Source organism: Myotis nattereri (assembly GCF_964212035.1).
Source record: "Myotis nattereri genome assembly, chromosome: 2".
NCBI classification, from domain to species: domain Eukaryota; kingdom Metazoa; phylum Chordata; class Mammalia; order Chiroptera; family Vespertilionidae; genus Myotis; species Myotis nattereri.
The window spans coordinates 150642117-150659805 of record NC_138076.1 but is presented as its reverse complement, the minus strand read 5'-3'; the positions used below and the strand labels follow the sequence as shown (position 1 = coordinate 150659805).

Genomic DNA, 17689 nt, shown 5'->3' with positions numbered 1-17689 from the left:
GGGAAGGCAGGAAAGAAGAAGGGTAGAGACAAAGAGGTAATTTTGGAATCTGAGATCAACCAAGAGAAGGTAGGCCCTCATGAATAGAATAATGACCATAAGATTGAAAAGAAGAACTGGATGGTGGGGAAGCAATGAACAGAAGAGGTGCCAAGGACAAAATCCACAAAAGCCTTTCAGAAGCCCAGATTATTTATGTCACAAAACACCAAATCGCAATGTTGTCTGTGTGCAGCAGGGGCTTTGTGGGTGTGACCTGGCTGTCACACAAAGTGCTGTCTGAAACTGCCCATGCTTAGTATGCCAATAGCTATGAAGCTGAGTCTGTTTAATGTGAAACAATGGTCAGTCCATATTATTCATTGAACTGAAGGTCTAGGTATCCAAGTATGGTATTTAGACAATATAAGAAGTTTGCTGTGGTGGTATCTAAGCTGTATTTAGACTTTTATTTGGCCTCTATCAACTTTTTGAATTGTACGGAGCATTATCAAACTCTGGCATCATTTGTGGTCTTTGTGGCATAGATTGTCTGTCAAAGGCAGCTAGTAAACTATTCCAAGTAAGTAGCTGACTTGGGTGTTTTTTGTTTTTTTATCTGATCTGGTTGTTACCTATTGTACTCAATGAAATTCTAGCATGCTGTCATAAAAGGGACATTTAGGAGAAAGAAACAGTTTTATTTAATTAAATTCAAAATCTGTTAGAAACTAAGTTCACACTGGGTATAATTAGGAATCATGAAACCCTTAAGTGGACAATAATCACATATATCATTTATTTCAGTCCCAATAACATTATAGTATTTCCTAGAAATCTGTCATTTCCCCTTCACAAATATTACATTAGTTAATTTTGGTTACACACCTTTCAATTAAATGTATTCAATGTGTTTGGGGGTAACAAAACATGTTCAGAATGAAAGTACTACAAAACTTTATTTTTGTTAAATTTCTCATCTAAGCATGTCAAACTCAAAGGCTAACACGAGCCAAACAAACAAGGTTTAAGTTTATGTGGGCCGCAAAAAAACAGCTTCAATTTTCATGGAAACATAGGTTTATTTCAATAGAGACATGCTGAATACAAAGGGCTGAAATAAATGAGTAATCATTAATGAATATTTGTTGTGGGCCACAAGTTTGACATGCTTGCTCCAGTCCATTCTGAATCCTGCTGTCAGTACTATGCACAAAATTTAAAAAAGAAATATGCTGTTTTAAATTTATTGCTGGTGGTTTTCATTATATTTCAAAAAATCAAATCAATGCACTTGATTTCTTGCATTACTTAATATTTTCCAGGAATTGTTTAATCCAGGAAAGAAGAATATCCAATTCATTGATGGCTTTGTAGATTCCTCTGTTTCCAATCTGCAGATAAAGTAGAGATATAAAAGCAGAAATCTTGTCGATTTAAAAAAATACAGTATTTAAAAGCAAGGATTTGGGATACTTACCCTATAAAATGTTCTTTTCATCCTGGTAATGGATTTCATCTCTCTAGCTGATGAAGCACAGGAAATCTAAGAAATCGACAGTAAATACAGATAATATTGTCGAAGAGGCACTAATAGTACTTTCATTTATTCAGAAAACACTTATTGAGTAGGTATTGTGTTCTGGGCATGGATACGCACTGGAATTAAATAATACACAGTCTCTGTCTTCACAGAGCATACAGTTTCATGGTGGAGGCAGATGATAGATAAGAAAAGAAACAAAAATTAAAGTTTACAAGTTACAATGAAGGCTGAGTTTGTAAGGCACGAGACTCTGTGAGAGGGATTTATAGGAATGACCGACTTTCAATTGGTCAGGGAGGGCTCGTTTGAAGAATGATATTGAAATTAAGATCTGAAAAATGAAAAGGAACCAGTTATTTTAGAAGCTAAAGAAAGATGGAGGTGGTTGGAGAAGATGCACAGGAGAGAATTATTCAGGCAGAGGGAAAGGTGTGCAAAGGCTCTGAGGCAGGAAAGACTAAGTGCTTTCTAGAAACTGAAAGAAAAAGGTTGGCTGGAGCAACTGAACAAGAGAGATGTGGGTAGCATGTGGGGTGTGGGAGGACAAAAGAGTTTTACTTTTTGAAAAATTACCATGGCTGTTATGCACATTGCACGGGACAATATTCAGGGGTCAATTGCCAGGAGAAAGCACTAAGAAATTAATATTAATTTCTAAATTAGGAGAAGGAGGAGGCTGATGATTTATAGCCTGGCTGGTAAAGACTGCCAGTCTCCCTTGAGGAGGTGAATTTTCAAATCCTATCTGAGCACAGGACTGCCTAGGAGATAAGGAGGAAGAAATTAACTTCACCTTCTATTCTCCCACAAATTTCCATAAAGTTATTTAGAGAAAGGGAAAGAAAAAGGTAAAAATACATAATTTATCTATTTAGTTTTCGCCCATAAAACCTTAGCTCTAGAATAGACCAAGGAGATTACAAGGCCAAGTCTTCTCAATTTACTGAAAAGAAAACCAAGCTCCGGGCCTGTGAGTCACTCACCCGAGGTATCACAAGAGTAGTGGTAAAATAGTGTCGGGCATCAGTAAAGATAACACTTAGTTAAAACTCAGGAAGTGGAAGCAGCCAAATGACAACACCTATTACAACAAATGAAACATGGCCAATGTCAACCAGCAGGTCCTGTTGGTTGGCCAAAATACAAAGAGGAGAAGTGGAGAGAAGAGACATCATTCAGGCTCCTTTCCTATCAAGAGAAAATAACTGAAATGATTTGACAGTTATATCCTGAATGCTGTTTCAAGGCTTAAAAGTAATCATGGTGTCACGACTCTGCATAGATGGGGACTCTACCTTCCGGTCAGACCTTGCTTAGAGGGAAGGGATTTGATGATGAGGCACAGAAGAAGTGCAGACATGAATGTTCTGGTTAAGGTGCAGTTTATGGGCTTCGCAAGCACAGGATTGGACATCCCTGTGATAAGAGCCCTGAATTAAGAAGAGGACATTTCATCTCAAACCAATCCTGTGAGGCCAAGGCAAAGTATGACAGATCCAGGACAGTGGTAGCCAACGTCAGAGAATATAATCAGAAAGAATTCACTCACTCATTAAGCATTCCTAAAGTGCCTACTATTTGTTGGGCCATCTGCTAGGTACTAAAGACATAATGATGAGCAAGATAGTGTTAGTAGATAAAATAGTTGTAGGTAGAAAAATTAACAAAGCGCAAGTTTACTGTTAGGAGGTAAAAACTCAGCATTTCCGGAGCTCTCATCTTTATCCAATTCCCCTTCAAGTGAAGACAGAAATACTAAGAAGATGGTTAGGTAAAAATAGTCAACATGTAATATGTTAGTGTTATATGTCAGGCACTAATCTGAAGGCTTTAGTTGTATGAATTCATTCAGTCCTCACAACAACCCTATGAGGTAGGTACTATTATTATCCTCATTTTACGGATTGGGAAGCTGAAGCATGGAAGTTAATATTCTGCCTATGTTCATGCATAGTAGTAAGTAAGGGAAAGAGCTGAGATCTGAACCCAAATATTCTGACTCCAGAGTCTTTGATTAAAGACACTATATTAAACTCAAAAAAATAAATAAACAGCATAACTTGGAAAAAATATTCCAACTAAGCCAATCTCTTGAAAACTTTCAAAATCCAGTTTCAAAGAGAGATTAGCTCAAAGACCTCTGCTCCATATTACACCAGGGAAATGTCAGAAATGGCTTTAAGAGACTAAGCTGATTGGCAGAGAAAGGTTTCAACCTGAAAATTTATTTATAATAAATAAAAGAAGGAACCCTGTGGGGTGTGTGTGTGTGTGTGTGTGTGTGTGTGTGTGTGTTGTTTTCTTTGTTCATTTTCTTTTCAGATTGGAACTACAAAAGAAAATTCTAAAAATAGCAAGCCTAGTTTCAGCCACATTAGTAGGTATGGAGATAATTTAAAGAAGTCTGCCCATTATCTTATAAATGAATAGTTTGATCAGATACAAGTCCTTCTAGCCTAAAATTATCTAACATAAAAGTAGTAGGCCCAACTCTTGCAATTAGAAAAAAAAAACTCAATAAAAAAGAAGAGAAGTAATACTTGCCTAATTCCAAGGCACTATATCAAAGTTCTTACATGAAAGGATTAGCCACAAAGCACAGAAGATGCAAGTTACAGGGCGCAATATCAAATACGCATATGTTAGGATCTGAAGATTTAACACTGAAAGTGGGAGACCAAAGAAGCCAACCAAATCCTGGACATTACAGAAGTTAAATATCATTAAGGCTTTCCTGTGACTATATCCTCTGCCCAGAAAACTTTGGTCTGCAGTGCATCCCACAGCAGGGTGGCAAGTACAAAGGTGCTTCTGACCTTGCTCCATCCAAGGCATATGCTACCCTAAGTGGAATAAGAGAGTAGAAAATGAGAAAAACAAGGTTTGGAAATAAATAAATAAATAAATAACACACTTACTAGTGCCAGTGTTGCCACCAGCGTTGTACTGGTTTATGGGATGCTTTCTGGTGCCTTGAGCTCCGTTTATTATAAATGACCCCTAGTAAAGATCTGACCCAACATTATGCCAAGTGAAATAAGTCAGAGAAAGACTTATCATATGTGGAATCTAATGAAAAAAATTTAACTAACAAAAAAAATAGAACAGACTCATAGAGAAGAGACTGACAGCTTTCAGAGGGAGTGGGTTGCAGGGTTTGGTGAAAAAGGTGAAGGTATCAAGCAAAAAACAAATAAACTAATAGACTCAGACAACAGTGTGGTGATTACCAGAGGGAAAGGGGATGGGGTGAGGGGAGGTAGAATAAGGTAAAAAGGGAATAAGTGGTGATGAAAGGAGACTTGACTCGAGGTGGTGAGCACACAATACAATATACAGATGATGTATTTTAGAATTGCAAACCTTAAACCTATATAATTGTATTAACCAGTGTCATCCCAATGAATTCAATAAAAAGAAAAATTAATTTAAGAAAAAGTTCTGACCTAAAAAGTTCTAAATTTTCCTGACGTAAATATGTCCACAGACATAGTAGGACAGCCATATTTTATTGTCATGATTTCAATTGCTTTGCTTAAAAGGAGGATTTTATAAACAAATTGTTTCTTTTATCTTATATTTTAGTGTATAGTTACATTTGCTGGAAACAGGATGTGCAACAAAGGGTAAGTAGTTTTATTGTAAAAATGGCTGAATGATTTGACAAACTCAACCAAAGCAGATATGACCTAGACTAAAGGTAAATTATTAGTAAGGCTAGAATAACTAGGGACCAGATCAAAGAAGGGTGTGAAGTAGTCATAGAATAACAAACACGAGGCCTAACCATTCATCAAGTCAGTACATTTGTATTGCTAGGCATACAGTAGCATCTCCGCCCACATGGCGTTGATTTATAAAATTACCCTACATGATGGAAATTGCCTTGGGGTTCAAGTGATGGTTCATCTATTCAGACAGACAGTGATGCAAAATTACAATACTATGTGATAAATACTGTGGTTTTAAAAATACAACTGCTCTGGGAGACAGAAAAGACGCAATCTGACTGTGGCATCCCGGGAGGCTTCCAGAAGGAAAAAATAAGGGAGTTGCATCTTGCAGGATAAGATGGAGTGGAAGGACCAGGGACAAGGGACGAGTAGGCACAGGAAGCATGATGTTCCGAGGCTGGAGAGAGCAGAGGTGATTTAAACACCCTTGAGGTCTCAGCTGAAATCCCTGGACTCAATTATCCATGGCTTGCTATCCATTAGCCCTGCTGCAGCACAGCCTACTGTGTGCTCCCTCCACAGCACCTGCCACAACCTTGACGAGCTGAAACCGGCTGAAAGCATTTTCAAGGAGCTCTACGAGGACAGAGATACCTGCCACTTTTTATTAAATCCCCAGCACCTGGAATAGTGTCCAGCAAATACTAGATACTCAACAAATTTTTGTTTACTAAATGAACCAATGAATGAAATGCAAGCATCAGCTTACTGCTTTGGGACACTGGTTGAGTAAGTTTGAAGCATGTCTTAGGAACTTATGAGCATTAGAACTTTGTTTGAAACAATTGTATGAACAAGTAATACAGTCCTTAATTGGTGTCCACAGGGTCCTCATGTATTTGAAAAATCATATAAATGTGTATTGTGTATGGTAGTTAAAGCAAAAATTAAAAATCCCTCCCCACTGAAAATTCTGAGAAAATGAAATATGGGTGTCAGCGAGTGGACAGCTACACATGCACAGTCTCTCAGAGAAATAAGTGCTCACACTGTGTTCTCACAAAGAGCAACTTCCAATCCTTTCTACAAAAGGAATTTTATTATATTACTAGTGGCCCTGGGGGCAGGGGGGGGGGGGTGTGGGAGTTCCCTCAGCCCAGCCTGCACCCTCTCCAATCAGGGACCCCTTGGGGGATGTCTGACTGCCAGCAGTCAGACATCCCTCTCACAATCTGGGACTGCTGGGTCCTAACTGCTCACCTGCCTGCCTGCCTGATTGCCTCTAATCCCTCTGCCTGCCTGCCTGATCGCCCCTATCTGCTCTCCCCTAACAGCTTGATCTCACCTTCAACTGCCCTCCCCTGCCAGCCTGGTTGCTCCCAACTGCCCTCCCCTGCCGGCCTGATCTCGTCCAGTTTCTCTCTCCTTGTTTTTCTCAGCAGTTCTCCAGCCTCCCTGCCTCCCTGTCTCCCTCTCCCTCTTTCCTGGCTGGGAGAGGGCAGGGCCAGTGAGGGCCGCTCCACCCTCTGCCTGTCCTCCCTTCCATCCAGGCCTCTTCAGGCTCAGTCTGTTTTGTTTCTATCTCTCCATCCCAGTCTCTCCCAGCCTCTGTCTCTCTTTGTTTTTCTTAGCAGTCCTCCAAGCCTCCCTGCCTCCCTGTCTCCCTCTTTCCTGGCTGGGAGGGGGTGGAGCCAGTGGGGGCAGTTCTACCCTCTGCCTGTCCTCCCTTCCATCCAGACCTCTTCAGGCCCAGTCTGTTTTGTTTCCTCATTCTGAGAGAGGCTCTGAGAGTGAGCTGGGAGGGAGGGAAAGAAAGGGAGAAAAGGCTGTGAGCTGGTGGGCACTGTGTGTGTCTGTGCGTGTGTGCGGTTGTGAGTGAGTGTTTGAGTGCCGGCCCTGCCTCCCCTGTCCCCATCTCTGCTGCCACATGTCCCCACCCAGCCCCCAGAGCCTGCTGTGCACACAGCCTGGGCATTAGGTTGAGCCTCCGGTCATTGTGGATGTGACGGACCCAGGGTTTTTATATATTAGGATCTCCTATTATAGGTATATTCCATACTCTCTAACCATTTAAAGAGTGTAAAAGTATACGTAAGATCTATATTTTTTTTACCTCCCTAGATTATAACCATCCTTTTTTGTTTCCTTTTGTTTGTTTAGGGTTTTTTTGTTTGGTTTTTGTTTTATTTTTTACTTTTTTATTTATTTTAGTTAACCTTAATAGTTAAGGCAGTTCCTACTTTGGCCATGGCCTAGGTTTCCTGAAATTTTCTTTCTCCCAGAATGTCAATGATAAGGGATTAGATTAAAGATTAGACTAATTTCATTTTGTTGTATGACAGCATATAGGTTTTTCAGCAAATCTTATTAACTTTTTGAAGTTTTTTATGTGACATCACAAATATTTTCTGAGGTTCATTAAAATAACAGTTGAGGACAGTATATAAGTATAGTCCATCTTGAAAATAGATTTTTTAAAATGTTATGTCAGTTTGGCAAAAGTTGAATATTAGGACATCAACACAAAATGACTGAGACCAGACAGGTTTATAGGAAACTTAAAAAGAAAAATTTTAAATTAATATGATTAAAAGAAAGTATAACTATATTTGCAACCAAGCAGGTTGCATGAAAGGAGGAAAGGGTGAACAAACTTTTAGCCAGTGGCTCTCTTCAAAAGCAAGTTCATAATCAGACATTTAATTTTTAAAAAGCAAGACAGATATCCAATACCTGTGTGAACATATATCAGGAGAGTTACAAAACATTGTCCTATTTCTATATGCTCTATAACTAACAGAATCATCTGATATAAATTAGTGTCTATAATTTCACTCACCTATAGCTACCTTAGACTCTGTAAAAAAGAAGAATCTCATCCTTCGTGTCAGTATGTAAGGACCTGGAGGTTCTTGTGCTAAGTGAGGTAAGCCAGTCAGAGAAAGACAGATACCATATGATCTCATTAATATGTGAAATCTAATGAGCAAAATGAACTGATGAACAAAATAGAACCAAAGGCATGGCTACATTGAAACAAACTAAGAGATGTCAAGGAGAACAGGGTGGGAGGGACTGGATAAAAGAAGATGAAGAGATTAGTCAAAGAACATATATGCATAGCTCATGGTAATAGACAACAGTGTGTGTGTGTGTGTGTGTGTGTGTGTGTGTGTGTGTGTGTGTGATGGGGGCTGGGTGGAAGTAGGCAAAGGGGTGGGGGTAGAAGTGGAGGACATCTGTAATAGTGTCAACAATTAAAAAAATAAAATTAAAATAAAATATAGATGAGCACCAAAAAAGAAAAAGAAAATATATTTACCAAGGTTAAAACCAATTTACTTGATCTATTTATCTTTAAATCAAAGTGCTAGTATAAGTTATACACATAATGCAAGTAAACACTAACAATAGATACTAGAAAGGTATTTGATTGTTTAGGAGAATTACTCTTTTGGAAATTTTTGAGAAAATGTAATTATAAGAAAATTAGTGTTCTGTGTATGGAAAGGAGTAAGGAAAGACACTAACAATTTTACAGAACTATTAAATGCTAGGCACTTTGATATATTATCTCATTTATTTCTTCCAACAATACAAGATGAGATTATTGCTCTCCTTGAAGACAGGATTTGGACTTTGCAATTAATGAAAGAATAAAGTAGGGTTGGTCTCACTTCCTACATTTAGCTTTATCAGATCAACCAATTGCAATTAAAAAATATTTGAAATTACAAGGATAAATAATTAGTAATGCTTCACAAGTTGATAAGTTAGTTGCAATTAATGCTAAAAATTACTTATCTAACACACTCCAAGAAATAGAGATACAAATATTCTATTTGCTAAGACTTATCAGACTTTAAGTTAATTACACACAATATAAAGATATGCATCTCTCTAATTACCAATTACTATGCAGGCTCTCCAAATGCTAATTAAAGTAGATGATAAAATCTTGAAAACTAATGGAATTTTTGTTCAGTTTCAACTTTGATTGTTAGCAGTTAGGCAAATTATTTTGTGAATTCAATTAAGCAACTATCAAATTCCATTTCAAGTCAGAGTATTTCAGTTCTATAAAAACCTTTAAAATGTCTTCTTACATATGCATAGGTCAACTTCTCAAATACCATTTAGCTAAATACCATGGCTAGCAAAGATGATAAAAATAAAGGTATTTTATGTTACCCATAATTTATTTTCTTTTAATAACTATCTAAATTATTCAAATCAGATTAAGTAAAAATATAACATTTTAATAGGTGCTACAAAATCTTCAGAATGTTACCAGAAACACTGAGATGACATTCAAATACAATGGAGATTTCAGACCTTGAGGTCTCTCAGGATAATCATCAAGGTGCTATATCTTTTTTAAACTATATATATATTTATTGATTTCAGAGAGAAAGGGAGAGGGAGAGAGAGCTAGAAATATCAATGATGAGAGAGAATCATTGATCAACTGCTTCCTGCATGCCCCACACTGGGGATCAAGCCTGCAAACCAGACATATGCTCTGACCAGGAATTGAATCACGACCTCCTGGTTCAGAGGTTGACATTCAACCGCTGAGCAACACTGGCCAGGCTATGGTACCATATCTTTTTTTTTTCTTTTTTTGGTACTATATCTTAAGAGTAGTTAAAGATTTCAGTCTTAGTAGAATTGCAAAGAAACCCAAAAGGCAGGATGCTTATAGAAATTAGAAAGGTTTCTCAAAAATAAAAAAATAATTTAAGTCCATGAGTTAATAATGAAATGAAGAGAAAATAACAACTCATTGACAAGCTTGAAAGAATGTTAGAAAATTAATTCCTTATATTGAAATCTGGTAAAGAAAAATATTTAAGTATTTTTCTGCCTTTCTTACATGATAAGTTCCTCAGGACAGTCAAATAGCTAGTAATAGTTATGTTCTGTTTAATGTACATCCCTGCTAATAAATAAAGCATAATAGAATTTTTAAGTGTCATTTTGCAATGCCTTATGAATATATCTAGACAATAATTACCAATGACAGCAAAAGTGATAAAAATGGATGCCACATATTATGTGCCTCTTAATGAAAGTACACAACACTACATATGAACTAATCTAGCCAAAACATCAAGCCTGAACCTGATCAAGTCTCTATAGGTAATTACTAATGTATGGGAAATAAAGAAAAGAATATATTAAATTAGTTTATGAAAATGCAATCAGCAAAATATAAACTATGAAAGCCTCTTTAAACAAGTGACTAAATTTATTTAACAAATTAATTGCAAGAAGGAGAAAGAAGAGAGGGAAAATAAACAACAGATTCAAAAAGTTGCTCATTTTGCAAATCAGCTATTCAGCAAATTGGCTCAGAGCAGGTATATAAAATATTCTGAAAATATTTTATGAAAGAAGAGATAGGTGAGAGGAAGGAAGAAGAAAAAATGAAAAAAGGAAGGGAACAAAACCCTTGATTTCAGCCACTCCATGGTTACACATCTATCCTAATATCTAAAAACCTTGGGTCATAACGACCAGTAACAACAGAGACTCGACCAACCAGAAGTCAGTCCTGCAGTTAGTACTGACTGCTGAGGGGGGGTGCGAATAAGGCCAGAGAGAGGCCTGAAGAGAGAAGCAGGGACTGATCCGTTGCCTCTGTGGCAGCTTTTGATCAGCACTTACTTCTCTTTCTCTCCTAATCTGACCAGCAGCCAAGCCTCCATTTCTCTCCAGGCCTCCACCAGGGCTGCTGATCAGCCTTGCCTTTCTGATCAGGCCCCATTAATAGGCCCAGAGATGCTGACTGGCATAGGAACCAACCAATCAGAACCAAATGTGGGTGCTGTGGGAAGCCAATGGCTGCCTAGGAGGTGGAGCTTTTGACACTGAACGTCATAGAAACCAACCAATCAGAACCAAATTGGCCAACAGAGGGAAGTTGGGAGCAAGATCAGGCCGGCAGGGGAGGGCTGTTGGGGGCGAGATCAGGCCGGCAGGGGAGGGCAGTTAGGGGTGATAGGCAGGCAGGCAGGGGCAGTTAAGGGTGATCAGGCAGGCAGGCAGGTGAGCAGTTAGGAGCCAGTGGTCCCAGATTGCAAGAAGGATGCCCACTGCCTGTTTAGGACCTATCCCACAGAGATCAGGCCTAAACTGGCAGTCAGGCATCCCCCAAGGGGTCCCCAATTGGAGTGGGTGCAAGCTGAGGGAACCCCCCCCCCCCATGAATGATTTCAAGCACCAGGCCTCTAGTATATATATAAAAACCTAAGCGACCAAACAACCACATGACCGAATGACCAGTCACTATCATGTGCACTGACCACTAGGGAGCAGACACTCAGCGCAAGAGCTGCCTCCTAGTGGTCAGTGCGCTTCCACAGCCAACCTCCCAGGGCTAGCCAACATCCCACACCCCCTCCCCCCATCAGCTAATCTCCTGTGGCCCCTCCTCCCGACTGGCCAACCCCCACAGCCTCTATTGGCCCTGATCACCAGCCAGGCCGAGGGACCCCAGCAGTGCACGAATTCATGCACTGGGCCTCTAGTCAAGTATAAATCCATAAACCCTCAAAATGTGGATAATTGTTTCCTTGCCTTCATCACATGGTAGTAAGTGGCACAATGTTACCTGGGAAAGAACAAGCAAGAAGGGGGAAACAGGACTATTTATTTGCCATAGACGTTTTAATTTTGTATCTGAATTTTGAACTAAGAAAGCTAAAGCCTAAAATGTTCAATGGTTGGTTCATGATAATGATGTTAAGAGTTGTACCCTTATCTATAGCCAGTAACCTTAAAGCTCCATGTCAGCTGCATAATGGAAAGAGATATTGAACATCTCCAGCTGACAACATGTGATCCACTATCTAATTCCTGATTATACTAGACTTCGTTTTTAAGTGTTTTCTCTGGTGAAACAAAACAACCCCCATGAAAGATAACTCAGATATAACCCAAGATAATGATATTTGGTAATGTAGTACATGAGTATTCCCTTACTGAAGTTGTAGTATTTCCCCAATACAAACGCTCCTAAAAATATCAAGGAATTTACTGTCAATTTTAAAGGAGTAATTTAGTACTTTGCTCTTAATAAGTGAAAAATTCCACCTAGCTCAAGATATAATCAACTAATTCATCCAGAGTCAAATTCCATCTGGCAAAATAGGGCAGATTATGATATTTTAAAACATTATCAGGACTAAAATATCCTTGCATCTTTAGCAGAGTAATTGTTTTTTACCAATCCTGGATGATTATTTAAAAATGTCAATAAATGCTCAGTAAATATTGATGATGCAGGGGGGAGTGTTAAGAGAAATAAAACAATCACATAGAACAATCACATTTTAAATCATCATTACAAGGTAACAGTTTATAAAGAGTTGTAGTAATTTTTACTATTATTTCAATGTATTATGATACAAAATAAATACTTGTTGGATTCTCTAAATTACATAAAGCAATTTATATAATATATTTTGCTTTTTTTGTTATTTCCAGGTTTGGGAGGGGGGCATTTTCAGAAGAACACATACCAATGATTTATGGTTGACATAAACTCAAACCCAAGTACTCACATTAAGCAAGTGGATTATGTGCCAAAATTCTGCATGTAAGTCAATTGTTTTGAACTCAGACAACAATTAATTCTGGAAACAACACCATAAATGCGGTGTTGGTTGAAAAAAGATCAACACCTCCAGCCTATTTAGACTATGGCATCACACTAACCTAAGCATTAGTTCAGAGTGCTGGGTCCCGGAAACGAAGGTTGGGCCATTTTCTTCTGTTTCTGGATTATGGGAAAACCCTGGGACCAGCTTTGAAATATGCTGAGGTTCCGCAGAAATAAAACCCACAAAACTCAAGGTTCCTCTCAAAGTCCCTCCTTGACACTTTCCCTGCTCCATTTAGACATGCAAATTTCTACTCTGAGTGCCCAGAGCTTGACTAGTACTGTTACTATGGTGCTTTTTCTTTCTCCCTCTTGTTATAAATGTTTGTATAGTGATCATGCTCTCCCTTCCCCACTAGGATCCTTCCACCAACACACACACACACACACACACACACACACACACACACATACACACACTGCAAAACTCCTAAAGTGAAAGATTTGTGTTTTAACTAATTTTTCCCATAATAACCTTGACAGCAAGGACAACTGGACAAATACAGCAAGTGTAATTACTTTCTATATTGCCTGTTTATATATTGACTATATTTAGTGCCCATTTTTTATTAATATCACATTTAGGTTGATGTTGCCTACCTACTTTATATTTTATAACTTCTCCCTGCTTAAACCCTGCCCCAATCACTAATTTAGAATTCCACCAAGATCAGATGTTGAGTAAATTTATATTACACTGATACCAGCTTCTGTTGCAAAAAAAAAAAAAAATGTGGTTGCCCAAAAGATTAAAAAGTCTGAGAAGGCTTTCCAAAGCGCAGGCTAATCCTCTGACTTTCTTTTTCAGTTTCCTGGAGGTGGCAGACACACCCCAGGGCATAAAGTCCAGAGCACGTGAGACAAATTAACTAAAGCTAACAATGGTTGGCTACAGGTGGGAGAAGGTAAGAAGTAAATGAATTAGATGGCTCTTGGGGAGGTTGATTGGGTGTTGTATTGCCATTTGGCCATAAGGGGGAGCCAGCCACTTAGGTAAGCGGCCACCACCCGCCAAAAGTGCCAAGCTGTGCTGCGGTCGCCCGAAGTCCCTGAAAGGGCATCTCCATTGACAGACTGAGGTCCCTTCAGGAAACACTTCAAAAACAAGTCAAGGGGAAAAAATCAAGGAAAACCAGAGTTCCTAGACAGTTCTGTGTTTTCTAAGTTTTTCAGCTTGCTTTGGGTTATAACTGTCATTATCTGTTTTCTAGCTATTTGAGCCAAGGAGACTGAATTAATGGTAAAAACAGACAGGCTTGGGGAGGTAGGGGCGGCGAGGGGGGGCGGGGGGGTAAGGGGAGATCGTCCAGATATTCAGATAACACTGTATTGTATCGGGCAAGGATTTCTTCTAGCGCCTCACTATCATTAACAAACTTCATTTAGAATGACATTGAATTAAATCGGATGGCTAATGCAAATGATAGCACTTACACAGAGGAGCTGAGGTTCTCTAGCAAAAAAGAAAAACAGAAGATACTAAAAAAAAAAAAAAAAAAAAAAAAAGCTGAAGAGGATGCCTGTTTCCAGATACTGACATGGGAACAGTGTACTGGTCCTTTGGATAACCCCACTCGAGCCTACAGTCATGGCCATGGGTCTCTATTTCCCCCAGTAGCGGGTGCTGCAGTGGATTATTCTCCCCCTATTCAAGTCTTTTAGTGGTAAAAACTCTCTTTCTTGGGAGAATAATCATCTAATTAGGGAAGCTAAAAGAAATATAAAATTATATAATAATTCCACTTAAGAACCTATACTAGTCACTGCCTTAATAAGAGTTTATAGATTAGCCTTAACCGGTTTGGCTCAGTGGATAGAGCATCGGCCTGAGGACTGAAGGGTCCCAGGTTCAATTCCAGTCAAGGGCATGTACCTTGGTTGCAGACACGTCCCCAGTAGGGGGTGTGCAGGAGGCAGCTGATGGATGTTTCTCTCACATCAATGTTCCTAACTCTCTATCCCTCTTCTTCTCCCTTCCTCTCTGTACAAATCAATAAAATATATTTTTTTAAAAAGAGTTTATAGATTAAATATAGAATAAACCAAAGATGAGTGACGGCTTTTCCATGATTTCAGGGAAAGGAACTGGCCCAGAGCAATCTCTCTGTGTTCTAAAAAGAGGTACCAGTTTGCAATTTTAATCATTATTGTTATCTTAGTGAAATGACAAAGTTTATTTAAAAATCATGCAGCCCAAGCCCCAAACAAGGACATGACTTAAACACAAACTAACCAAAGAAAAGTGAACATAGATTCATTGAATTTTTTTTACCTAATGACCAGCTCACCCTCACAAAATGTCTTTGTATGATGGGCTATAATTTGGATTCCTGACCCTTTCACGAACCACAAGACAAAGATATCCTAACTCTTGAAAAATAAAAATCTACCTCCAACTGTCCAGCATTTAGGTCTCAGTAACCATCTTGCCCAAGAACAGAGTGCTCGTTTCCACCTGCCATCCCAAGGGCTGCAGCCATCATCACTCCCCCCTTCGCACCAGCAAGGCACAGCCGCAGGAGGCACGCTCAGAACCCAGTCCTGGAAAATACTCCACACTCCCCACAGAGGCAAGGCAACTAATATTGCGCGGATACCTTAATATTGTGTTGTGCTTTATTTTTTTCTACACTGGTCTTTATAACTGTGGATGTTTTTATAGAAATGTTGTCACTTTTATCTTCTTAATTAATTCCCCATTGCTTAAGGCAGCGGTTCTCAACCTGTGGGTCCCGACCCCTTTGGGAGTCAAACGAGCCTTTCACAGGGGTCGCCTAAGACCATCGGAAAACACATATATAATTACATATTGTTTCTGTGATTAATCACTACGCTTTAATTATGTTCAATTTGTAACAATGAAATTGAGGGTCACCACAACATGAGGAACTGTATTAAAGGGTCACGGCATTAGGAAGGTTGAGAACAACTGGCTTAAGGTGACAGAGACCATACACCACATCAAATAATTTAGATCCCAAAGAAGACATATCACACCCCTTTATCTGGTTTTGATTGAGACCATGCCTTTAAAAAGATATAACTAAAAAAACTTAAGTAAATAAACAAGAAAATGGCAGTCTAGAAGTTCTCAGCAATATGGGAAAGAAAAAGAAAGTAGCTTAGAATAGCGTTGGGCACATAGTTGGTACTTAAGAACTATCAAATGAATGAATGAACTACTTGGGAATCATAAAGAGGGCATGATTAAAAATTAAATAAATACAAGGGTGGGAAAAAGTAGGTTCACAGTTGTGAGTACACAAAACACATGGTCTATTATCATTTATTAATTCTTTTCCATATGACCAACTGTCAACCTGCTTTTGACCACCCCTGTATTTGAGTAGCATTCCATGTTATTTTAGCTTGCTTCAATATGTTTTACATGCCATTTCTTGAGCTATACTAAACAGTGGCGCTCTGAGTTATGCATGGTTACTTGACCCTGTTTCCCTAGTAATGAACTCTCCATGTGGACTACAAGCCAACACTTAGAAAGGCCCTTTTACTCACCCTTTGATGTGGAGACAGCTTCACACATGCTGTTTTCTAGGTAGGGTTGTAGGGTCAAACTCACCACATTTGTTGTGCATACTTACACAGCGGCTCAATTTCTGCCTAAAGCTGTGAAATTCTTCCACAAACTGTATTTCCTTGCGAACTTGGAGTTGACCAAAAACATCATCCATGAAGAAGGACAGAAGCTGTTCTTGGAATCTGCAATTTTTCTACAAATAAGATATAAGAAATTGCATAAGGTAAACCGTGCATCGCTTTTGTAAAATGTCACTGAAACATCCCCCTGATTGTTACTTAATGACCATCTGGGAAAATTTAAATGGAGGGGGAAAAACATCGAACAATTAGAAACCTGGGGGAGAAGAAAGGCCCTCTGGCTTACCATAAATAGTTTTTTTGATTTCTTTTTCAATAATCGTATATTTTTAATGCTGTCTTCCTACAATAAAACAGAGAGAAGTGAGTTTTATCCAGAATTATAAATGTCCTCTACGTCATCATTGTAAGCAGAGCCTCGTACTTACTGGAATTGTTGCTTTGAGCCTTGCTGTCTTGACATAGAGCATGTCAACAGCTTGGGACAGTGTTCCTCTTGGGTAACAGCTCTTGGTGAAGGAAGACTGCTTGTGCTTGGCAATAGCAAGAGATAGAGTGGCAAACAGCAACCCAGACGTCAAAATGCAATTCCCCTGCATTTCCCTCCACCTCACCCGGCCTGTGTCACTCACAGCAGCCAGAGAGTTGCTTGTGTTCACAGATGAGAGGATAACCTACTTACTTTAACCCTCAAGGCTGCCTCTCCAATGAGATGCTGTGAAAGATAGCATACAGTTTATATAGAGGAAAATCACTTAGGCTGGTTTTTTTTTTAAGAGTGCTTCATAATCAAAAAACGTTGACCACACCATCTGTGACATTAAGCAAAAGCTCCAATTTACTGGTAAGATTGGGGCCTCGGCCCCCTACCCCACAAAAAAAGTCAAAACTTGAGTTGCATATCACAACAGATGTCATTATTTTTAAAAGTCATGCCATGTCAATGTGAAAGCCTGATTTCCAGGAGGTGTGTGAATTCTTTTAATTCCCAAGTGAAAAGAAAATCTCCTTTTCTAAGGAGTATCCCGGGAAAATTGAACAGCAGAGTAGATGGGAAGCCAGGGAAACATGCTCGTGATGGCATATGGAGTTCTATTCATCCCTGGCCACACCTTTCCCCGGGCTCCTCTTCCCTCAGAAGCCATCGTTCTGCAGCCAGCATCAAAATCCAGGAGAGAAGTTGTCCAACTTTTCTCAAGAATTTTT

The 17689-nt window shown here is 39.1% G+C and overlaps 1 protein-coding gene across 1 annotated transcript; it reads right to left on the bottom strand.

Moving 5' to 3' along the window:
• Positions 1-1286: 1286 nt before the first annotated feature.
• On the bottom strand, positions 1287-17082 carry IL26 (interleukin 26; the record flags this gene model as incomplete). Its single annotated transcript, XM_081084319.1, has 5 exons — positions 1287-1373; positions 1460-1525; positions 16468-16596; positions 16770-16826; positions 16912-17082. The coding sequence occupies 5 exons, from the start codon at positions 17080-17082 to the stop codon at positions 1287-1289; spliced, it is 510 nt and encodes a 169-aa protein (XP_080940445.1).
• Positions 17083-17689: the final 607 nt, after the last annotated feature.